Genomic DNA, 19,122 nt, shown 5'->3' with positions numbered 1-19,122 from the left:
TTATTTCCATCTTACAAGGGAAAGGAGGGCAAAGAGGTAAATGTACTGCCAAGGGTTGTCTGGCTGGTTTGGGCCGCAACGCTTTCTGCTCAACCCAGCCCCACAGCCCAAATGTGAATTTCCACGTCTTCAAAACAGGTGCCAATCCAGCCTGGGGTCCTATGGATGAATTGCAAGCAGAGGAGAGGGAGAGGGAGATGTGTAGATTAGGAGACCTACAAGACACATTGACAGCTAATGGGTATGAGGGATCTTTCTGGGGGTGATGAAAATGTTCTAAAATTAGAATACAGTGAGGGTTTCACAACTCCATACTAAACATTGTTTTGTACACTTCAGTTTTTATGTTTTTAAAGATTGATTTATTTAAGTAATCTCTACGCCCACCGTGGGGCTTGAACTCACGACCCTGAGATCAAGAGTTGCACACTCTACTGACTGAGTCAGCCAGGTGCCCCAATCTGTACACTTACTTTATTTATTTATTTATTTATTTATTTATTTATAAAGATTATTTTTTAAAAGATCATTTATTTATTTATTTGAGAGAGAGAGAGAGCGCACAAGCAGGGAAATGGCAGGCAGAGGCAGAGGGAGAAGCAGGCTCCCTGCTGGCAGAGAGCCTGAAGCAGGGCTCGATCCCAGGACCCTGGGATCATGACCTGAGCTGAAATCAAGAGTCGCTTGCTCAACCAACTAAGCCTCCCAGGCGTTCCCCGATCCGTACACCTTAAATAGGTGAATTTTATAGTATGTACCTTATATCTCAACAAAGCAGTTAAGAAAAAGACATATACTTTTTTTTTTTTTTTTTACACGGGTAAGACTCTTGTGGCTAGGGGTGCATATTTGGGTGCTAAAACTCTAAAGAGATTCAAGGAAGTGATTACTGTAAAAGTCAGATTCCTTTCAGGTAGAAGCAGGGTCGTGTGATTGAGACAAGGCCTATGAAGGAACTTCTTGGGGGGGGGATAGGAAGGTTTTATTTCTTGACCCAAAGGTAGTTAATAAGGGTGTTTATAATAATTCATTATTTATATTCCACATATGTTTTATGGAGTTTTCTGTATCTGTTCTGTCATGTAATAAAATGGTTTTTAAAAACAGGGGAAATCGAGTATGAAATGACACCCAGTGCTGGCCAGACTGTAAGGGGCCCCCATACCCCGCCACCTCCTGGTATTCCTGCTCTTCCCTAATCCTTTCCCATGCAGTAAGCGTGAGCAGGACCTGTGGCATGTTTCTAACCCACAGAATAAGGCAAAGGCCACAGGATGTATGTGATTATGTTTGTGTGATTACATCATATAAGATCTAATGTCCACTTGGCTAGGAAACTGCCTCTTCCTCATTGGCTTTGAGGAAGTAAGCAGCTACGTTCCAGAGGCCCATGGGGTAAGGAACCGAGGGTGGCCCGCAGACAATAGCCAGCAAGAAACCGAGGCCCTCCGTCTGACAACCCACGGGGAACTGAATGCCGCCAACAACCATGTGAGTTTGGAAGATCCTTGCCCAGGTGAGCTTCAGATGCCACCATGGCCCCAGGTCACCCTTTGACTGCAGCTGGTGAGGCTAGTCGTCGAACTGTGCCCTAACGCCTGGTGCACAGAAACTGAGCTAATAACCGAGCGCTGTTTGAAACCACTGCATTCGTGGTGGTATTATTCCACAGCAATGGATAACCTGCCCCCGTGTTGGGGGGGGAGGGTCCCTAAAACCACTCCCAGGTTCAGTGATTCACTAAAAGGACCCAGAGAACTCAACAAAGTGATTGTAGTCTTGGTTACAATTTATTACAGTGAAACGATAGATTAAAATCTGCAGGAGAAAAAGGCACATGGGACACAGGCCAAAGAGACACCAACTCTCCTTCCCCATGGAGTCACAAGAACAGTATTAATTCTCCTAGCGACAATGTGTGACAATGTACAAGGAGACTGCCAACCAGGGAAGCTCCCCCAAGGTCTGGTGCCCAGGCTTTTCCTGGGGGTCGGCCACATGGGCAGGCCTTAGTCTCCAGTCCCTCCAGAGGTCAAGCTGATACCTCCTGGCCCAAGACCCTCGGGAAACAAACACTCTTATCAGGCAGGATACCCCAAGGGCTTAGGGGTTGCCTCCCAAGAACTAGTCAAGGGCCCACGCTCTCTTGGGAATGTGCAGTCTGCCCACCCGAAGCCTGCAGTTAGCCCTTTACAGCGCACCCATTAACTCTGGAAGTGGGACTCTTGTCGAGGTACCACCGGCTTGAAAGCAGAGGGAAAGGACAGGAAACCACTGGGTTTCTGACACCCAGGGAAACTTTACACCCTTATCGGCCTTATAGTCAGAGAGTTTCCAGGATTTAAGCCATAGAGCCAGAAGGCAGGGTGCAGAGGAGAGGAGGCTGAGACTGGGCACTCATACAGAAGCGTCTCCTGATCAGCCACTGAATAGAAGGCAAGGTTCCCCTCCTGCAGGTCCAGCCAGATGCCCACCACCTTCGGTCTGTCAGAGCCAAGGACAGTCTCCTTGACCATGTGCCATGCAGAGAGCTGGCTAGTCCCCTTCCACTCTACACAGTAGGAGTCCTGGGTCCTTCCCAGGATCTGGGTCCGTTTCATCCCCCAGGAAGCCACCCCAACTGCCCAGTGGCTGCAATGCTGAGTGTCCACTTCCCAGTACTGCTGCCCAGAAGAAAAGGCCTGGGAACATAAGGCCTGGCAGGTCACAAACCTCTCATGACCCCCGAGATGGGTCTGTGGATGGCGAGACACAGTCACTGCCCGGCCATCCTTGGACACCTCCAGGCTACAGGAGTGGCTGCGAAGGTCGAAGGTCGGACTGATGGCCCCTGAGGAAAAGAGCAAGGATATGACTGGCTCGCTCTAATAGCAAAAAGCAGCTTTGGGATGTTTTTGTTTTTAAAGATTTTATTTATTTATTTATTTGAGAGAGCGAGCAAGAGTGAGAGCATGAAGGGAGGCAGGGGGAGGGGTAGAGGGAGAAGGGAAGTAGACTCCCTGCTGGGCAGGTAACCCAATGCTCAGGACCCTGGGATCATGACCCAAACGGAAGGTAGACACCTAACTGACTGAGCCACCCAGGCGCCCCGCAAAAAGCAGCTTCGTACCTTTGGGTGTGATAAAGTTTTGTTCATACTGGCATTAAAACAGGTACATCAACTTGCAGTTTTCTGTATACACATCCCTAGTATTGTTCTAATCACAATACCCTTTTTCCATCTTAATTTTTACTTCCCCATTGGGCCTCTTTCAGGTAGCTGTCTCTGAATCCCACTCAGCATAGCCTGGAATTTGGGAGTCTTCAATCCCATTTGTCTTTGTAATCAGATCCCCTTGTGAGCCAAGGAGAGACCCAGCAGCCGCAGAAAGGCGGACCCCGCTGGCCAAATCCAAGTGTTCAGCCACCCGCATACTTACACTGAGCAAACCGGGAGGTGCTCTTGGGGGCTGGGTGGCTCTGGTCAGGCAGCGGACATGAAGAGGAATAGGGAGCTTCTTGGACTTCTGCTAAGGATTTCAGAAAATCGGGAAGGGGAAAAGGTGTCATCAAAAATAAATAAATAAACAAACAAACAAATAAAAGGCAAATACAAGGTATCCAAACATCGTGATCAGGGCACACGGCTTGTCTGCTTCATCACATTTCCTCACACATTTTTTTAGTGTCAGACTTGGATCAGGCAGAACATCCAACTCAAGTATGTGCAGCCCCATGTTCTCACCGTGGACTTTTTTTTACTGCGTGTTCCCCCCCTCCACCCGTAAGCTCTAAGCTCCTTGCTGGTAGAGACCTTGTTCATCTTTATGTTCTAAGCACCAAGCGTAGTACCAGCTATATAGGAAGTAAGTGTTATGTGCATATCTAACAAATAAATTATAGGTCTAGGAGATCACAGCATCCCAACACCCAAAATATCCATGACACTCCCCCCCATCAGTGCCTTAAACTGTTACTTGCATAAGTAAATTCTGAATGGGCACTTAAGAAACTAATACAAGCGGTTAACAGAGGCAGAGCAATAGGAAAATTGAATGAGGGTGGGAAAGAGACCTTCACTGTACGCTTTTATACTGTTTTGATTTCTGAATTTAAAATTTTAATTTTTTTAATTTCTCACAAGCTTTTCGCATTTTTTTTAAAGATTTTATTTATTTATTTGAGAGAGAGAGAGACAGAAATAGTGACAGAGAGCATGAGTGGGGAGGAGAGGGAGAAGCCGACTCCCTGCTTCTCAGGGAGCCTGACTCGGGGCTCGATCCCAGGACCCAGGGATCACGACCTGAGCCAAAGGCAGACGCCAACTGCCTGAGCCACCCAGGCACCCCTGAATTTCAAATTTCAGGGGCGCCTGGGTGGCTCATTGTTAAGCATCTGCCTTGGGCTCAGGTCATGATCCCGGGGTCCTGGGATCGAGCCCCGCATCGGGCTCCCTGCTTCTCGCTCTCCCACTCCCCCTGCTTGTGTTCCCTCTCTGGCTGTGTCTCTCTCTGTCAAATAACTAAATACAATCTTTTAAAAAAAATAAAATAAAAATTTTAATTTAACCCCAAAATCTTAAAACTGATTTTATTTATTTAAAGATTTTGTTTTTAAATAATTTCTACACCCAATATGGGGCTTGAACTCACAACCCTGAGATCAAGAGTCGCATGCTCCACCAACAGAGCCAGCCAGGAGCCCCTAAATATTGATTTTAAATTTGTTTAAGTAAATAAGATCACTAAGGAACCCAATCTAAATTTAGTGGGACACAGGAGCTAAGGGGGCACTTATTAGTTTTTGGAACAACTGATAAAGTGTGCTCTAACTTGTTTCCTTGAGTTTTTCCCAAGGGATCAGGTTTCTCCACCTAAATAAAAAATAACTTTTTAAGCAGAGCAAGATCATTTATTTATTTACTTATTTTTAAAGATTTTACTTATTTATTTGACAGAGAGACAGAGACAGCGAGAGAGGGAACATAAGCAGGGGGAGTGGGAGAGGGAGAAGCAGGCTTCCTGCCGAGCAGGGAGCCCGATGTGGGTCTCGATCCCAGGACCCTGGGATCATGACCTGAGCCGAAGGCAGACGCTTAACAACTGAGCCACCCAGGCGCCCCGAGCAAGATCATTTAAACACAAAAAGTTATAAGAGATATGTCTCTAAAGTATATAAAGTTGGCAGCGGTGAGAGCAGGAGGCAGAACGGAGGGAGCCCAGAGCTCGCGTCTAAGAGGCAGGTGTGAATTGTTCTTCAGTGGTGACAAGCGTTACAATGGAGAACCTCCAAAGTCAGGACAGAGAGGTTCTTTTCTGCATTGTTATTGTTTACTATTAGCATACTCACCAGAGATGATATTTTAATTAAACTTATCAAGGACAATTTACAAAGTCGCATGCTTTGTTAACAAAGACATTTAATAAACATAAAAAGCAGCCTGTTTCTGAATCTCCTCAGGTGGATAACACAGGCGAGCAGCAAAATGAGATCTAGGTTCTGGATGTAAAGGTCTTAGAAAATGAGTTTCTATCTTTTAAAGGCCTAGGTGACATCATACCTCCAGCCATATCCAAAACACATATCCAGCCACAAAAACACCTCCGCCCACCCCTTCCTCATTTACAACAGCACAGGGATAACACAGCTGGGCTCTGGGACCCTATCCCCAAAAAACAAAGCTATTTGTCACTGTTTTTGTCATTTCCCCCAACTTCCATATTTAATCCTCTTTCACCCAATAAAATCAACTCACCCTGCGGCTGTTCTTCAAAGGCCTCCTTCCACGTGAAGTTTTCCCGTAATTTCTTCTGGATTTCTTCTAGGTCATGCAGAATGTCTCTCATTTTTCTCTCGGGTGTGTTGGAAGTCACTGGCTTTGAAGAAGCCAAGGAAAGGTCCACCCCACCAGAAGAAGACTATTGATGGATCATCAAAAACAAATTAAATAAGTGAAGTTTCCTAAGGTGTGCAGCAAATAGTATATTCTAATTCTGCCATCTATCATTTTCTACTTGCCTCCTCACAGATTTTTAAAAACATAATTAGGTCCCTCAAACTACATGCCTTGAAAGCAATTTGGAAGAACACACAGTGCAGCAAAAATATTAAAGTGTGGTTATTTCTGGGTGGTAGGGTTACAGATAATGTTCCTTTGTTTTCTTTAAACTGCTATGCATTTTCAGGGCACCTGGATGGCTCAGCTGTGAAGTGTCTGCCTTCAGCTCGGGTCATGATCTCAGGGTCCTGGGATCAAGTCCCGCATCGGGCTCCCTGCTCGGCGGGAAGCCTGCTTCTCCCTCTCCCACTCCCCCTGCTTGTGTTCCCTTTCTCGCTATATCTCTCTCTGTCAAATACATAATCTTAAAAAAAATTTTTTTTAAAAACCTGCTATGCATTTTCTAGTATTATGTACAATAAATGTGGATTTCTTAGGTAATACCCAAAAAGTAGTAAAATTTGTAAGCCCATCCTCTAGGGGCTTTACAAAATAAATAATACAATAGTGACAATAGTCACCAAGATCAGCCACAGAGGCCATAATAATCTTCCCCAGAAGGCTATCATTCTATCACCTCTCCTCTCAAGAACCAGGGTAGACATGTGGCTGGGCATCCAGGCCCTCCCAGCTCTCTGGGGCCGCCAGCACATGCTCCCTGACTTTCTTTAACCTTGGGTCCTGTAATTCCCCAACACAGCCTCTCATCTCCTCCCACCTTGCCACCTTTGGCCTCTGATGTTCCTTCCCAACTTTGCATACTCTTATTTTCCACTCTTCTTACCAACTGTAAAGTAGCAGGCACCATGGACTGAGCACTTCACGTGGCTTACTTCTAATTTGTGTAACAACCTTCCAAGGTAGGTTGGTTATCCCCCTTTTACAAAACAAGTTATAGCTCACGGAGGTGAACTAAATCACCACAGTGAATTTTATCGTCCTGCATTTTCCCACCACTTGAGCGCTTATTTTTTTTTTTAATTTAAAAGAATTTTTTTTGAAGATTTTATTTATTTATTTGAAAGAGAGAGCAAGAGAGAGAGAGAGAGAGCACAATGGTGGGGAGGGGCAGAGGGAGAGGGAGAAGCAGGCTCCCCACCAAGCAAGGAGCCCAACACAGGACTCGATCCCAGCACCCTGGGATCACGACCCGAGCCGAAGGCAGACGCCCAACCGACTGAGCCACCCAGGCGCCCCTCGAGCACTTATTTAGACCAGAGCTTCTTTAGTTCTTACATCAAACCAATGCAATGTCAAGTGTGCAAGTCAGACTCTCAGGCTTTCCTCCCCCCAACACCTTGCAGCCCTGAAGACCCCCGAGTATTTGCTGAGCACTTACTATGCAGCAAGCACCTTGCTAAGCTTGGGGATACAAGAGTGAACAAAAGCCATCAGGGTCTCTACCCTAATGAAGCTTAGAGTCCAGGGCAGGGGAGGAGGGAAAACAGACATGAATAAATTATGGCACCCATCATTATCAAGATGCAATTTGTGGTAACTGCTGCAAATGAAATCGTAAAAGCCTCTAACAGGGAGACTTGTTCGAGGAAATCAGTGAAGGTTTCTCCAGGAAAGTGATGATCTAGCCAGGGTCTGAAGGATGAGAGGTGTTATCTAGGTGGCAGGGCGATAGAACATTCCACGGAGTGCAAACCCTGCGGTGGGAAGACGTATGACACCCTGGGGGACTGATAGGGGCCAGAGTGGCTGAAGCTTGAAGAGCCCGGGGAGTCTTGGGGGAGGGGAGCCCGCTGGAAGGAGACAGGACAGGCAGACAGGGAAGGAGTCCTGCAGCGCCCTGTTCGTTCTGTGAGGACAGCCAGGATCTGGGTCTTAATCCCACACAAGCAGATGTCACTGGAGATGTTGTAAATCAGATTTGTGTTTGAGAGGATCACTCTGACAACCATGAGGAGAGCAGACCCAGCAGGAATAGAGTGGGGTAAATAATTATTGCAGCAATCCAGGCAAGAAATGATCAGAGGCTTGGGGCGTCTGGGTGGCTCAGTCGCTTGTGTCTGCCTTCGCCTCAGGTCATGATCTCAGGGTCCTGGGATGGAGCCCCGCATTGGGCTCCCTGCTCAGTAGGGAGTCTGCTTCTCCCTCTGCCACCTCCCACCCCCAGCTTGTGCTCTCTCTCCCATTCACTCTCTCTCTCAAATAAATAAAAAAAAGATTTTATTTATTTATTTGACAGAGAGACACAGCGAGAGAGGGAACACAAGCAGGGGGAGTGGGAGAGGGAGAAGCAGGCTTCCCGCCGAGCAGGGAGCCCGATGTGGGGCTCGATCCCAGGGCTCTGGGATCATGACCTGAGCCGAAGGCAGATACTTAACGACTGAGCCACGCAGGCGCCCCAGATAAAATCTTTAAAAAAAAAAAAAAGAAAGAAATGATCAGAGGCTTGGATCAGAGACATCTCCAAGGAGCTGAAGAGTAGTAAATAGGCTCTGGGGATGTTTAGGCCGGTGAGGGAGGGGTGACATGATCCCCAGGTTCCTGGCTTGTGCCCTTAGAAGGATCATAGGGCCAGTCACCGAGATGGGGACTCCCAGAGGAGAAACAGTTTGGGATATTCTAAATGGGATGTGCCTTTGAGATACACGGAGGAAAAGGTAAGAAGGAAGACAGCAGACCACAGCTCAGAGAGGGGTCCAGGCTGGAGCCATGTTTGCGCATAGGGTGGTAATTAAAGCCATGGTGTGGGGAAGACCACTCAGTGGGGAAGAAAAAGGGATGTACCCCTCAGCCTTAAGGAATTTGGGCATTTCGTTGCTGAGGAGAGGAAAAGAGAGTGAGCCTGCAAGACAGCTGGGGAAGGAGCAGCCATAGAGAAACAGGGGAAGGTCAGAAGACCCCTGTCCCAGAAGCTAAGGGAAAAGAAAGCTTCAGGAATGAAGGTGTGGTCAAAGGCTGCTGAAAGGTCAATGAAGATGGGGACTAGACTGTCTGCAGGATTTGCATAGAGGTCCCTGGAGATCTCAGAGCTGGTTAGGTGCAGAGGTAAGGATAGAATCTAGCCCACCTGAAGCCCCCCCTACCTCACCTCAAGCTTTGCACACTTCTGGTCATCCATGTGTGACAGTAAGAAGATGGTAAAAGATGAAGACTTATTGCATCCTTCAACTCCCAACATAGTCCTGTGGCTCCAGCTGGAAGCTGTCCCTAGCCCCGCCCCCAGCACACGCTTTCCCCTCTGGGCTGAGCCTACCATGCTCATGCTCGGGGTGCTCCCTTCATTGTCTGGTCCGGATTCGGGGAGGTGCCTCTGACTCTGAAGACTCCTGACAATGTCTACGAGCTGTTCCACCAACTCCGCCAGCTCACGCCCAACTTCTGGGATGCTCTTCTGTGCCGCTGCCTTTAAAAGAACAAAGCAGAACCCAAAGCTGGACCCAGGACCCAGTTCTAGACAGAGGGAGCTGTAAACACTGCACAGGGCGCCTGGGTGGCTCAGTTGGTTAAGCAACTGCCTTCGGCTCAGGTCATGATCCTGGAGTCCCGGGATCAAGTCCCACATCAGGCTCCCTGCCCGGCAGGGAGCCTGCTTCTCCCTCTGACCCTCTTCCCTCTCACCCCGCCTGGCCTTCATTCTCCCTCTCTCAAAAAAAAAAAAAAAAAATTTAAAAAAAAAAAAAAAACAGCACAAAGGAAGCAGGCAACAGAGTGACAAAAATGTCCGGAGGACAAGGAGGTAGATGGCCCAGACCTTTTGCATGCCTACTGCTTGTCCAGTGGCCATAACAGGGAACCAGAGCCCATCCCCAGCCTGGGGGGATGGGGTGTGAGAGTGAAGCCTAAAGGGACGTGCGGGCTCATCATTCTGAACAGAGGTCAGAGCAGAGACGCTGAGAGCCTGGCAGGGTGGGTGCAGCTGGTAAGGTGAGTGGAGCAGTGGACGGCATTCAGCTGGAGAGGCTGAAGATCCACTCTCATCAGAGTCATCCTGTGTCCTCACCACTCCTTTCAAATTGAAAGTGACCCTCCCTCTTTCTCCTCTTCAACAATGCAGACACTCTACCGGTTCACTGTGCAGGGATCTTGGAGACTTTATTCTTTTTTAAGATTTTATTTATTTATTTGCAAGAGAGAGAAAATGAGAGAGAGCGTGAGCAGGGGAAGGGTCAGAGGGAGAGAGAGAACCCCAAGCAGACTCCCCACTGAGTGTGAAGCTCAACGTGGGGCTCGATCGCAGGACCAAGGCAGATGCTCAACCCACTGAGCCACCCAGGCACCCCAGATGTTGGAAATTTTAAAGTGATGCACAGAAACAAGCTCCTTTTATTTGATTATTGACATGCTCCAGATTTAGTTTTTACTTTTTAAAAGACTTTATTTTGGGGATGCCTGGGTGGCTCAGTCAGTTAAGCGGCTGCCTTCGGCTCAGGTCATGATCCCAGGGTCCTGGGATCGAGTCCCACATTGGGCTCCTTGCTCAGCGGGGAGCCTGCTTCTCCCTCTGCTGCTTTTCCTGCTTGTGCTCTGTCTCGCTATGTCAAATAAATAAATAAAATCTTTAAAAAAAAAAGACTTTATTATTTAAGTAATCTCTACACCCAACATGAGGCTCAAACTCATAACCCTGAGATTAGGAGTTGCGTGGTCTTCCGACTGAGCCAGCCAGGCCCCCTGACATCCTGTCCATTTAAAGCGACACTCAGATTAGAGGGCGCTAAATAACCCCACTTAAAGACCTTGATCTGCTCAGCTGCCTGGCTGGGAGTGGAAGTTCTGCAGCCAACATTCTGGCAACAACTTCCAGATCTGGTGGCACTCATCAGAGGCAGGCAGGGCACAGACTTCAATGGTGAACATTGCATTACCTCCAAAAGGGGTCCTATATAGAGTTACAGAAATACAATGTGTTCATTATCCAACTGTCAATAAACCAGAGTTTTAATAACTTTGTTTTAACATACCACATTTTTTAAATCATGCTAGGACCTCAAAAACTGGAAATGACCCAGGACCTTCTGCAACTCTAAGAAGCCTGATGTCCCTCAAAATAGTATGTGTTTTGGAAGCCATAATCAGACTACTTTAGAGAGGGAGGTAGCCGACCACTGGTAACACCATTTGCTCTTAAATTTCCAGGCCCCACTCCTAAATATTCAGGTGGCTGGAACTGAAAAGAGGAGAGTGCCTTATCTAGGCACTGGAGCAAATTAAAAACTTTAAAATAAAAAGTATATTGTTTTTTCTATTCATAAAAGAAATGCACACTCACTGCAGTGAATTTAGAAAATGCAAAGCATGAGGGGCACCCGGGTGGCTCAGTTGGTTAAGCATCTAATTTCAGCTCAGGTCATGATGTCAGGGTCCTGGGACTGAGCCCCACGCCAGGCTCCCTGCTGAATGGTGGGGGGGGGACCTGCTTGTCCCTCTCCCTCTGCTACTCCACCTGCTTATTCTTTCTCTCTCAAATAAATAAATAAAATCTAAAAAAAAAAATGCAAAGCATGAGAAAGAGGGAATGTTTTAAATCATCCAATATTCTACCATCCAAAAATAATCATTCTTCCTTAACAGCCAATGGTAAGTATATTCAGTTACCATAAGCAACATTAGCAAACAGTTTTAAAGACCTGAGGGATAATGCTGTATTTATAATAAAAAAGAAAACAAATTTTAATCATAATCACACACAAAAAATGGAAGCAACCAATATGTCCCATCAGAAAGTGAATGGATAGATTGTGGTACATTTATGTAATGGAATATCATTCAGGAATAAAAAGAAGTGAGTTATCAAGCCACAAACCATAATTTTGCTTAGTGAAAGAAGTCTATCTGGAAAGGCCAGAAGTTGAATGATTCTAACTATATGACATCCTGGAAAAAGCAAAACTAAAGAGACAGTAAAAAGATCCACAGTTGCCAGGTGTTGGGGTGAAGGTACAAAGAGGTGGAGCACAGGGGATTTTCAGGGCAGTAAAACTGTATGACACCATAACTGTAGCTACGTGATATCATGCATTTGTCAAAACCTATAGAACTGTACAGCACAGAGTGAGCCCTAATATCAACTGTGGGTTTTAGTTTCAATTGGCAATAATTACGCCTTGGATAAACCTCATTGGCTACGATACTGCCACCGCGCAAAGCTCAACTCTAGATTCTAGTGAATAACGTATTAATGTTGATTCATCAATTGCAACAAATGTACCACACTAATGCAAATGTTAATAATAGGGCAAACTATGAAGGGCAAATGGGGACTTGCCATACTATCTGCTCAATTTTCTGTAAACTTAGAACTGCTCTAAAATGCTTCTCCCTCTCCTGCTTTTGTTCCCTCTCTCACTGTCTCTGTCAAATAAATAAAAAATCTTTAAAAAAACTGCTCTAAAAAATAAACTCTTATTAATTAATTAAAATTTTAAAAAAGAGGATATAACCTGGTTATACAATGTGGCCTCAACTCTGTTTAAAAATATTATAGGGGGGATGTGTGGGTGGCTCAGTCGGTTAAGCATCTGCCTTTGCCTCAGGTCATGATCTCAGGGTCCTGGGATTGAGTCCTGCATCAGGCTCCCTGCTCAGCGGGGAGCCTGCTTCTCCCTCTGCCTCTGCCGCTCCCCCTGCTTGTGCCCTCTCTCTCTCTCTCTCTCTCTCTCTGATAAATAAATAAATAAATCTTTTAAAAAAAGAAGAAAGATGTCAAATCAATCACCTAAATTTATACCTCAAGGAACTAGGGAAAAAAGGGCAAACCAAACCCAAAGCTAACAGAAGGAAGGAAATAATAAAGATTATTGGAGATAAATAAAATGGAGAATGTAAAAACAATAGAGAGAATCAATGAAACAAGGGTTGGTTCTTTGAAAAAAATCAACGAACTGATGAATCTTTAGCTAGACTGATAAAGAAAAAGAGAGAGGATGGAAATGCAAGCTGGTGCAGCCACTCTGGAAAACAGTATGGAGGTTCCTCAAAAAGTTGAAAATAGGGGCACCTGGGTGGCTCAGTCGTTAAGCGTCTGCCTTCGGCGCGGGTCATGATCCCAGGGTCCTGAGATCAAGCCCCGCCTCGGTCTCCCTGCTCCGCAGGAAGCCTGCTTCTCCCTCTCCCACTCTCCCTGCTTGTGTTCCCTCTCTTGCTGTGTCTCTCTCCGTCAAATAAATAAAATCTTAAAAAAAAAAAAAGAGTTGAAAATAGAGCTACCCTACGATCCAGCAATTGCAGTACTAGGTATTTACCCCAAAGATACAAATGTAGTGATCCGAAGGGGCACCTGCACCCCAATGTTTATAGCAGCAATGTCCACAATAGCCAAACTATGGAAAGAGCCCAGATGTCCATTGACAGATGAATGGATAAAGATGTGGTGTGTGTATATATACAATGCAATATTACAACAGCCATCAAAAAAAAATGAAATCTTGCCATTTGCAATGATGTGGATGAACTAGAGGGTATTATGCTAAGCGAAATAAGTCAATCAGAGTAAGACAATTATCATATGATCTCAATGATATGCAGAATTTAAGAAACAAGGCAGAGGATCATAAGGGAAGAGAGGAAAAAAATGAAATGGGACAAAACCGGAGAGACAAACGATATGAGAATCTTAATCTTAGGAAACAAACTGAGGGTTGCTGGGCGGGGGGAAGGGGATGGGAGGATGGGGGTGGCTGGGTGATGGATACTGGGGAGGGTATGTGTTGTGGTGAGCACTGGGTGTTGTGTAAGACCGATGAATCACTTGGGGTGCCTGGGTGGCTCAGTTGTAAGTGTCTGCCTTCGGCTCAGGTCATGATCCCGGGGTCCTGGGATCGAGCCCCACATCAGGCTCTCTGTTCAGTGGGAAGCCTGTTTCTCCCTCTCCCACTCCCCCTGCTTGTGTTCCCTCTCTTGCTGTCTCTCTCTCTGTCAAACAAATAAATAAAATCTTAAAAAAAAAAGACTGATGAATCACAGACCTATACCCCTGAAACAAATAATACATTATATGTTAATTAAAAAAAGAAGAAATGGGAAAAAAGAGAGAAGACATGAATAACTAAAATCAGAAAGAAAGTAAAGTGGAGACATTACTACTGACCTTACAGAATAAAATTTAAGAGATTATGAACTTTGTATGCCAGCGCATTAGATAACTTACATGAAATGGATAAATTCCTAGAAACACAAATTACCTAAACTGACTCAAAAAGAAACAGAAAATCTCAACAGAGGTATAACAAATAAAGAGATTGATGGGGTGCCTGGGTGGCTCAGTTGTTAAATGCCTGCCTTTGGCTCAGGTCATGATCCCAGGTGGGATCGAGCCCCGCATCGGGCTCCCTGCTCGGCGGGAAGCCTGCTTCTCCCTCTCCCACTCCCCCTGCTTGTGTTCTCTCTCTCGCTGTCTCTCTCTCTCTCAAATAAATAAATAAAATCTTAAAAAAAAAAACAAATAAAAAGATTGAATCAGCAATCAAAATCCCAACAAAGAAAAGTCCAGGACCAGATGGCGTCACTGGTGAATTCTACCAAATACTTAAAGAAGAATTAATACCAATCCTTCTCAAACTCTTCCAAATCATTGAAGATGATGGAACACTTCCTAACTCCTCAGTGAGGGCAGCATTACCCTGATGCCAAAGCTAGATAAACACATCACAAGAAAATTACAGACCAATATCCCTTATGAATATTGATGTAGAAATCCTTAACAAAATACTAGCAAACTAAACCCAACAGCATATTAAAAGGATAACACATCATGACCAAATGGAATTTATCTCAGGAATGCAAGGTGTTCAGTTTAAGAAAAACCAATGTGAGGGGCGCCTGGGTAGCTCAGTTGGTTGGGCGACTGCCTTCGGCCCAGGTCATGATCCTGGAGTCCCAGGATGGAGTCCCGCATCGGGCTCCCTGCTCAGCGGGGAGTCTGCTTCTGCTTCTGACCCTCTCTCCTCTCGTGTTCTCTCTCTCATTCTCAGATAAATAAATAAAATCTTTAAAAAAAGAAAAAGAAAAACCAACATGATACACCGTATTAACAGAAGAACGAAACACACGCGCGCACACACACAAATTATCTCAATTGATGCAGAAAAGGCATTTGACAAAATCTAACATCTTTCATGATTTAAAAAAACACTAGAAAACCAGGAATAGAAAGGAATTTCCTCAACATAATAAAGAGAATCTACGAAAAGTCCACAACTAACATCATACTCAATGGTGAAAGACTGGAAGCTTTCCCCCCAAGATAGGGAACAAAACAAGCATGCCAGATTTCACTTCTGCTACCCAACATTGTACTGGAAGTTTTAGCCAAATCAATTAGACAAGAAATAAAAGGTATCCCAACTGGAAAAGAAAAAGTAAGATGATCTCTACTCACATAGGACATGACCTTATAAATAAAATCCTAAAGAATCCACAAGAAAGCTATTAGAGCTAGTAAATGAATTTAGCTAAGTTGAAGGGGACAAGATCAGCACCAAAAAGAAGTGTGTTTTTATACACCTGCAGTGAACTATCCAAAAAGGAAATTAAGGAAGCAATTCCATTTATAACAGCACCTAAAGGAGTAAAATGCCTAGGAATAAATTTAACCAAGGAGATGAAAGGACTTATATTTTTGGAACCTACAGAACATCACTAAAAGAAAGTTAAAAAGACCTAAATAAATGGAAAGACATTTCACATTTTTGGGAAGAAGACTTAATATTGTTAAAGATGTCATACCCTAGCTGACCTACAGATTCAATGCAATCTCTCTCAAAATTCCAACAGCCTTCTTTGCAGAATGGTAACATTAATCTTCAAATTCATATGGAATTGCAGGAGCCCTGAAGAGCCAAAACAATCTTGAAAAAGAAGAACACAGTCAGACGGACTCACACTTTCTGATTTCAAAATTTACTACGAAGCTATAGTAATCACAACAATGTGGTACTGACATAAGGACAGACCAAAAAACCAATGGAATAGAATTAGGAGTCCAGAAATAAACCCATTCATCTATGGCCAACTGATTTTTATAACGGTGCCAAATCCACTCAATGTAGAAAACAGTCTCTTCAACAAACAGCGCTGGGACAGCTAAATTTCCACATGCAAAAGAATAAAGTTGGACCCCTACCTCATGCCATATAGAAACATTAACTCAAAATGGATCAGCAACCTAAATATAAGACCTATTACCATTAAACTCTTAGGAGAAAATATGGGGGTAAATCTTCATGAACTCAGAATTCGGCAATGGATTTAGATATGATGCCAGAAGCAAGAGCAATAAAAGAAGAAATAGATAAATTGGACATCAGCAGAACTTAAAACTTTTATGCATCAAAGGACACCATCAAGAAAGTAAAAAACAACCCATAAGATGGGGGAATATATTTCCAAGTCATATATCTGATAAGGGTTTAATAACCAGAATTTATAAAGATTTCCTAAAACTCAACAAGAAAGGGCGCCTGGGTGGCTCAGTCGGTTAAGGGTCTGCCTTCAGCTCAGGTCGTGATCCCAGCATCCTGGGATCCAGGCCCACATGGGGGGGGGGGGAGGTCCCTGCTCCGCAGGGAGTCTGCTTCTCCCTCTGCCCCTCCTCCTACTCATTCTCTCAGTATCTCTCTGAAATAAATAAAATCTTTTTTTTAAGATTTTATTTAGTTATTTGACAGAAAGAGACACAGCGAGAGAGGGAACACAAGCAGGGGGAGTGGGAGAGGGAGAAGCAGGTTTCCCGCTGAGCAGGGAGCCTGATGCAGGGCTCGATCCCAGGACCCTGGGACCATGACCTGAGCCGAAGACAGACGCCCAACGACTGAGCCACCCAGGCGCCCCTGAAATAAAATCTTTAAAAAAAAAAAACTCAACAAAAAAAAGACAACCCAATTTTTAAAAACAGTCAAAGGACCTGAATAAACATTTCTCCAATGAAAATATATAAATGAGCAATAAGCACATGAAAAGATGGTCAGTCAATATCATCAATCTCAGGGAAATGCAGACCAAAACGGCAGTGAGAAAGCACTTCACTCCTAATGGAAAAGCTATCCTATAAAAGTGGCAGGAGGGAAGAATCAAAATTAAATGAAAAATAACAAGTATTGGCAAGGATGTGGAAAAATCGGCAACTCCCACTTTGCTGGTGGAAATGTAAAATGTTGTAGCTGTTGTGGAAAATGGTTTGGCTGTGTTCCTCAATAAGTTGAACATAGAACTCCCATATCACTCAGTGAGTCCACGCCTAGGTATTTACCCAAAAGAACTGAAAATAAGTACTTGATTACGTGCACACCAATGTTCCTGCATCGCTACTCACAGTCACCAGAAGGTGGAAACCATCCGAATGGTCCATCAGCGTATGAACAGATAAACAAAACGTGGTACATCCATACAAAGGAATATTATTCAGCCACCATAAGAAATAGAATTCAGGTGCATGCTACAACACGAATGAACCCTGGAAACACGGTAAGTGGAAGAAGCCAGACACAAAGGGACAAATATTATATGATTCCACTTATATGAAATATCTAGAGGAGGCAAATCATGGAGACAGAAAACAGATTGGAGGTTACCAGGGGACGAAGGGAGCTGGAATGAGAAGTTATCGCTTTTAAGGGGTGCAGAGTCTCTGTGGTGATGACCTGTGACAACAGAAACTGGTGATAGCTGCACATCACTGCGAATATAATGCCACTAAATTGTACACATAAAAAACGGCTGAAATGACTAATTTTATGCTGTATCTTACCCCAATGTAAGAATGTTCAAAGAGACAGCGGAAAGACTGGGAAGAAGTGAAAATGTGCCAAGAAGTAGCTAGAGCAGCCAGGCTGATTGGATGTCAGGAGACTGGGGTTCCCCCCGCAACTTCTTCATACTTAGAAGCGGGAGTGCTCAGAGTGAGAGCAGCCCTGCGACAGCAGGCAGGCCGGGCCGGACCCGGGGAAGAGCGGGTCCCCCTCCCTCCCGGCTGCGGGGCGGTGCGACGCGGGGGCGCGGGCGCGGGCGCGGGGCGGGGCCGGGGCCGTCAGTCACCTCGCGCAGCGCGCGGCTGTACTTGTCTACCAGCTCCTGCAGCAGCGTGTTCTTCCGCAGCTGCAGCGGCGCCGGGGCGCTCTCCCGGCAGGTGGGGCAGGAGCGCGGGCGGCTGGCGCTACCCGCGGCCCACAGGCCCTTCAGGCAGTCACGGCAGAAGCTGTGGCCGCAGGGCAGCGTAGCGGGAGTGGCGAGCAGCCCCTGACAGATGATGCAGCCCAGGTCGTCCTCGACCAGCCACACGGGGATGGCCGGGCCGGGATCCACGCCCGCCATGGTGACCAGGCCACCCCCGCGGGACGCCGGGGCGCGGAAGTCAGGGCCTCGTCGGGGACCGCCCGCTCGCGGCGACGTCTCCTCCGGCTCCTCCCCCGGCCTTCCTCTCCCCGCCTCGGCCCACCCTTTTTTTCCGGTCTCCTGTCCAGCTAAAAGCGGCCTTTGAGCCTCCCCCGCCCGGCGCGGGGCGCCCTAGGTCAGAGGTGGCGGGAGTCACGGCCTCCTGCGCGAGGAGATCAGCTCGCCCCCAAACGCTAGGAACCTGCTGATGTCCCAAAGACCCTTTAGCTTGATGCCCCCCCAACCCCCCACCACCACCGCACACACCCTGGCGCATTAAAACGCAACCCGACAGTCCTTGAAGAGAAGAGAGGGTTCGGTTCAAGAACTTTTTTATGAGAATGCGCCCACTAGATGTCATCCAGCCACTCCAACAAGTAGTAAAGGATTAAAGAATACCCGGTGCACATAACTGTTTAAAAATACCGATGCTGGGGCTTCACTCCCAGAGAATCTGATTTCATCGTCTGGGGTGGAGCCCGACGCCGGGCTTCTTAAAAAACCTCCCCGGGATGATGCTAACGCGCAGCCAAAGTTGAGCGACCCCTAGACTTTTCAAACCGCCATTACAACGCAGAACTGTGCCACCGTCTACTTACTGCTCTCTGCTGGCTGAAAGCACGTTACCCAACAGGCATCCGGACAAAATATTAGAAAGTCTGTTTCCTTTTTTTCTTTTTTTTTTTTAAGATTTTATTTATTTATTTGACAGAGAGAGAGAACACAAGTTGGCAGAGCGGCAGGCAGAGAGAGAGGGAGAAGCAGGCACCCCACTTAACAGGGAGCCCGACGCGGGGCTCGATCCCTCGGATCACCACCCG

General features: G+C 46.0%; 1 protein-coding gene and 1 pseudogene across 4 annotated transcripts; both read right to left on the bottom strand.

The window, feature by feature from the left end:
- Positions 1 to 1,771: 1,771 nt before the first annotated feature.
- Positions 1,772 to 18,309, bottom strand: RNF135 (ring finger protein 135). 4 transcript variants are annotated; one of them, XM_025851441.2, is made up of 5 exons: positions 17,966 to 18,306; positions 9,189 to 9,338; positions 5,735 to 5,897; positions 3,420 to 3,509; positions 1,772 to 2,830 (listed from the first exon to the last, which is right to left on the bottom strand). In XM_025851441.2, exons 1-5 carry the CDS (start codon positions 18,239 to 18,241, stop codon positions 2,301 to 2,303), a joined length of 1,209 nt encoding a protein of 402 aa, XP_025707226.1. In that variant the 5' UTR covers positions 18,242 to 18,306; the 3' UTR covers positions 1,772 to 2,300. The 4 variants fall into 4 exon arrangements, with proteins under 4 accessions (XP_025707226.1, XP_025707227.1, XP_025707228.1 ...); XM_025851442.2 differs by having other exon boundaries at positions 3,420 to 3,506; XM_025851443.2 differs by lacking the exon at positions 17,966 to 18,306 and adding an exon at positions 10,672 to 11,030.
- LOC112808479 (U4 spliceosomal RNA) lies at positions 11,953 to 12,083 on the bottom strand (annotated as a pseudogene).
- Positions 18,310 to 19,122: the final 813 nt, after the last annotated feature.

This window comes from Callorhinus ursinus, unplaced genomic scaffold (genome assembly GCF_003265705.2).
Source record: "Callorhinus ursinus isolate GAN/ISIS: 27379988/994484 unplaced genomic scaffold, GSC_fseal_2.0 scaffold34, whole genome shotgun sequence".
Taxonomy (NCBI): domain Eukaryota; kingdom Metazoa; phylum Chordata; class Mammalia; order Carnivora; family Otariidae; genus Callorhinus; species Callorhinus ursinus.
The sequence above is the reverse complement of the archived record's forward strand: the minus strand, read 5'-3'. Positions and strand labels throughout refer to the sequence as shown.